Source organism: Sinocyclocheilus grahami, unplaced genomic scaffold (assembly GCF_001515645.1).
Source record: "Sinocyclocheilus grahami isolate Dianchi unplaced genomic scaffold, SAMN03320097.WGS_v1.1 scaffold252.1, whole genome shotgun sequence".
NCBI classification, from domain to species: Eukaryota; Metazoa; Chordata; class Actinopteri; order Cypriniformes; family Cyprinidae; genus Sinocyclocheilus; species Sinocyclocheilus grahami.
In genome coordinates this window covers 1084412-1089913 of record NW_015505431.1, presented here as the reverse complement: position 1 = coordinate 1089913, position 5502 = coordinate 1084412, and the positions used below count along the sequence as shown (strand labels likewise).

The 5502-nt window shown below is 36.7% G+C and overlaps 1 protein-coding gene across 1 annotated transcript in view; it reads right to left on the bottom strand.

The window, feature by feature from the left end:
* LOC107598517 (uncharacterized) overlaps positions 1-5502 on the bottom strand; it is an 8693-nt gene extending 3191 nt beyond the window's left edge. The window contains exons 1-8 of the mRNA XM_016289885.1: positions 5322-5502; positions 5215-5245; positions 3446-3859; positions 2375-3022; positions 1047-1106; positions 831-919; positions 685-743; positions 431-597 (exon numbers count right to left, since the gene is read on the bottom strand). Of these exons, the coding sequence (XP_016145371.1) occupies positions 431-597; positions 685-743; positions 831-919; positions 1047-1106; positions 2375-3022; positions 3446-3859; positions 5215-5245; positions 5322-5399 (1546 nt within the window). The 5' untranslated portion in view covers positions 5400-5502. The remainder of the gene's footprint in view (positions 1-430; positions 598-684; positions 744-830; positions 920-1046; positions 1107-2374; positions 3023-3445; positions 3860-5214; positions 5246-5321) is intronic.

The following is a 5502-nucleotide window of genomic DNA, read 5'->3' as shown; positions in this document are numbered from 1 at the left end:
AAAAAAAAAAAACCCCAAGCACCCCCCATTTTTATAAAAAAAAAAAAAAAAAAAAAAAGAGTGCTCCCCCCCCCCCCCCCCCCCCAAAAAAAAAAGTAATATTACAAATATTCAATTTAAATAAAATCTAAAGTAGTGGTCTATTCCATCAAATCAATGCATAAAATAAAGTTAAACAGTATTTAAAAAAGGAAGAAGAAAAAAAAAAGTCAACCATAATACATGCTGTAATGAACATATGGACACTTATTATTTTAAGAAATTTTAAAGAATTTTAAGAAACTGGTGAGGGCCAGTTGCATAAACATAGCCATGGAGATAGGAGAGAGATGTGTCTTTGGATAGCATGCGGTCAGAGTACAGTTTCTGTAAATACAGAGGAACCTGAAAGACCACAGGACAAATCAATGTGCGTGTGGTGTGAGAGCACCTTCAGTAGAGACGGATGCAATGACGCCCTGTGTTTCGGAGGTTTGGGATTTGACGGTTCTGCCCTGAAGCCGCTGCAGACTGGACTGAAGATCCCTGTGCGTCTGCTGCCCTACAGCCACCTTCTCAAACTGCAGCCACGCGATGAACAACACGCCAGAACTCAACCTGGAAACAGATTGATTGACAGTCTGTGAGCAGATTGGTTTGGAAGAATCCAATTATTTTGCTTTAGGGAGTGAGCTTTGTACTTACTTTTTTACTCTTTTGAAGTCCAGGCTCTTTGGAGTGAGATGTCCAAATACTTCTCGTATCTATAAACCAATTTTGAGCCCAAAAGTTGCTCAATTGACAGCAATATTCTGATGATCTATAAAGGGAATCATAATGTTGAGCCTCACCATGGTCTCTAGAGCAGATCTGAGTGAAGAGGATTCTTCACGATGTTCAGGCTCCAGATTGAGCTCGACACTCACCTCGAACAAGAGCTCTGATTGGACGGATGATATGACTTCAGAATGTATGCAGTATGTCATCTATCATTTGTAAAAAATGAAATGTAAATGGTAGCTGCATTATTAGGTTGATGTGTTAAACCATTTGAAAGCACATCTCACCCGCAGGAAAATGCCTGTTGTGGGTGACATTTCGTAAGGTTTGCCGGTAGAGAGCTTTCTCTGTAGAATGAAAAAGGTTAATGCAAGAAAACCTTGGATATAACTAGATCTTTAAAAAGTGTCAAGACAAACTTTAGGTTGGCTTGAGAAAGCCTAGCCTGAAAGTTTAAAGCAGTTGTAAAAGTCTGAAGTTTGAAAATTTTGATAGATGTTGATGACATGTTTCTAGTGTGATTAGCATGTTTTTAACATGATTGGCCTGTTACTAGCATATTGCTGGCATGATTAGCATGTTGCTAGCATGGTTAGCAAAAGAAACTGGCATGTTGCTAGCATGATTAGTAAGTTACTAGCATGTTTCTAGCATGATTAGCATGTTACTAGCAAGTCACTAGCATGTTTCTAGCATGATCAGCATGCTACTAGCATGTTTCTACCATGATTAGCGAGTTACTAGCATGTCACTAGCATGATTACCATGTTGCTAGCATGCTACTAGCATGTTGTTTGTATGTTTCTAACATGATTAGCATGTCGCTAGGATAGATAGAAAGATCAGAAATTTAGTCTACGAATAATAATAATAAGCTTAAATAGCAGATCAGTAGGTTATCAAGCCAACCTAATTAAGATGCCTGGTTCATATTAAACAATTATAATACAAATATCAGTAGTAATAGTAGTAGTATTAACTTTTTAAAGCATTAATAAAATATTTAAGACTGTTACCATTACCCATTGCAGCATAATAACAATAAATCCTATTTTAGGACCATTTTAAGATCCTGCTAATGTTCAAGTATAACAATAATGAAACTAATGTACTGAAATGGTATAAAATGATGAAATTAAAAGTGAAAAGTACATACTTTACTATTAAGTAAATTGTAATTGCTATGTCATGACAGTATGTTTTTCTGAATTTAATTTTTGATTTTAATTATTTTTTTAAACAAGCAGGACATTATTGCTATACATTTTAAAATAATGAATAGTTAATATTACTCCTTGCATAATAATAATGAATAAAAACAAAATAAGTTGATATTGTTAACATTAACCCTTGCATACTACTACTACTACTAATAATAATCTTTTTAAGCATTAAATTATTAATATTGTCAATTTTGCCCCATGATGATGATAATCAAATTAACAACAACAGCAACTACAAAAAAAAAAAATCCTATTTTGGGGGGAAAAGTGTACTTAATTTTCATGAAAAGAATGTTACAATGCACAAAAAAAGTCCTATAAAGAGTCTCTTTTTATGCAAAATGTAATGCTTTCTAATAAAAAAAATATATATAAAAAAAAAGTAACTGCACCTTTTGATTTGCGTTGTAGTTTGGGTTGTATTACAGGTAGTGTGACGCTGCTCTTGGTTGGTGTCATCTCAATGGAAACGCCTTCTTCCTCGCCCCGCTGTCCCACCTTTACCCACCTCACTTTTCCAGCATCAGGCGTTATTCTGGCTCTGACCGGCTCGGTTTGACCAGAGGAGTGCGCCTGCGCATCCACATTCCTGCGCATGGCAGACGGCGAGCGGGCGGCGGGTTTGACCAGTGGCATGAGCGTCTGTGCACTGAGGGTCATGTCTGAGACGCCTGCGTAAGCCGCTTGATATCGGGGCCGTATTTGAGCCGCTCCATTTTTGGGTTGGTTGTGCTGGGTCTCAGCAGCCCACCAACCAGCTGCTTCTTGTGACGCTGCAAAGAAATGATCATCGTAGTATGCATCACCATCAACCACATCGTTACTGTTGTAACCAGGCGCTAGAATGCGAGGAGATGAATCCCTGGAGCTCTTTTCATTGGACACCGAGGATGCAAACTTCACAGAGCTGGTCAGTCCAGCAGAAGGGGTTTGTGTGCTCACTCCTGATGTATCTGCTGTGACGTCTCTCACAGCTGGTGGAGAATCTGTAATTGCATCCGTTTCATCTTCATCGTCTTCTATCACTTCTACAGGAATGTCTGTCAAATACAAAGAGTCATGTGACACCAGCAGGCCCAGCTCCAGAATCAAATCACTGAGGGCGTTTCTTAAACTAGTGAGTGCTCTAACCTTTATGTGTATGTATGTATGTATGTATGTATGTATGTATATATACAGTGGGTACGGAAAGTATTCAGACCCCCTTAAATTTTTCACTCTTTGTTATATTGCAGCCATTTGCTGAAAACATTTAAGTAAATTTTTTTTCCTCATTAATGTACACACAGCACCCCATATTGACAGAAAAACACAGAATTGTTGACATTTTTGCAGATTTATTAAAAAAGAAAAACTGAAATATCACATGGTCCTAAGTATTCAGACCCTTTGCTGTGACACTCATATATTTAACGCAGGTGCTGTCCATTTCTTCTAAAAAAACATTGAAAACATTTACTCACCTTCATACACTGAATCAGGAGAATCCAGGGATCTGAAAGCTTTAAAGCGTCCATAGAAGCCCCTGTAGGGGACGCGCCGGTTCCCGTCGATGAGCAGCACCACCTGAACCGTGTTGGACACGGAGGTGTACCTGGCCTTTCTCCAGCACCTCTCCAGGATCCTCTGCCCTCCTGCAGGCGCCGGAGACTCATCCAGGTGGATCTGATCACTCTTCTGCTGACAGGCATCCGAGGGAGTAAAGTCCTCCAGGTAGAGCTCCAGACGCTTCCCAGGAGGCACCTGGATGGTCCAGTTGCACCACACGGGGGGGTGTGAGCACAGGTAATCAGGGGAGAAGAACTCTCCGCTGTCATCACGGAGGACTTGATGGCAGCTGCGCAGGGCATAGAACGCGTATCGCTCGCGGCCTACACCTGACCAGAGACAACATTTGAGCACATATATCCCTCAAAATATAGAACTATTTTAACTGAAGAGGAAAAGTTACAGGGCAATGAAATGACCCAAAATACATATTTTCATTGGAGGATGAATAGAGGATAAATAAATTGGAGGCCAAATAAGAAAATAAAATAATATTAAATATTATTTTCAGTAAGACGACATGAAATAGCCAGCATATTTATAATAATAATAATAATAATAATAGACCATTTATTCCCCAAAATATCTACATATTTTTTTATTGGAGGAAAAATTACAGCTGATTATAAAAATAAGAGAAAATAATAATATTAAACGTTATTTTTAATAAGACATGATAGCCAGGATATTTAGTATATTTATCTCCAAAAAATATCAAAATATTTTCATTGGAGAGGAAAAATAACGGGATTTAAATGAATAAAAAAAAGAACAAATAGATATGAATACATTTATTCTTACAAAATACAATATAAAGATTTTAATAATATGAATAAGATGGCTTGCATTTTAGCATATTTATCCCCCAAAACATAAAAAAATAAATTTAAAAGGAAAAAAGATTTAGATAAAGATGTGTTTTTACAAAACATTATATAAATATGCAAATAAACAACAATACTCCTAACGAGCTATCTAAACACAAAATGCGTTTAATTTTGTAAAAAGATTTCCAAGCATTCATCTATTCCTCCTTGCACGATATATATTGTATTAAAGCCCTTGCACGATATATATTGTGTATTAAAGCCCTTGTAACGAGATATCTAAACACAAAATGCGTTTAATTTTGTAAAAAGATTTCCAAGCATTCATCTTTTCCTCCTTGCACGATATATATCGTGTATTAAAGCCCTTGCACGATATATATCGTGTATTAAAGCCCTTGCACGATATATATCGTGTATTAAAGCGTGTTATATCTTTTCAATGAGTGTTTTCTCCATACTGCAAAGCTGCTGATATTTATTGTGAAAGTGCTATACATTATTAATTGAATATATTTATCTTATATTTTGTTATTTTAAAAAATACACTATTAAAACTATTGTATTTTAAGATTTAATATTTTTTTTAATTATTTAAAAAGTATTTAAGTTATTTTAAATAATTGTAAAATTATAAAGTTAATCATATTTTATGATTTTTTTTTATTCAACTATAATAACGAATTTAGCAATACCTCCGCATTATAAATGGGTCTTTACACATATTGACGCTTGGAAATTTTGCTTTAAAAAGATTGAAACCTGAGGACACAAGATAAACATGTAACAGCTAAAGCAAGAGGAACAGGTACGACACAAAGCTGACATGGGTGTAAATGTGACTGACCGCTGTTTACCTGCGGATGCTTGTCCGCCGTATCTGTTGATCTGCCAAAAACAGACAGCTTGAGTGAAACATGCAGCGATCAGACCGCCATCAGATGACCAGCCACGAGTTACTCACCTCAGCGCTGCTTATCAAACCTGTCACATAGATTAATATCACAAGACTGCAGGTACTCAATGAATGCCGCCGTGGCATTTTGGATTTATGCTCGTGAACTTTCTATGTTGTTGTCAGATGCTTGTTTGAAAAACTAAACGGAAGAGGCCTGCATCACCTGTATTATATCTGTAGTTAATGA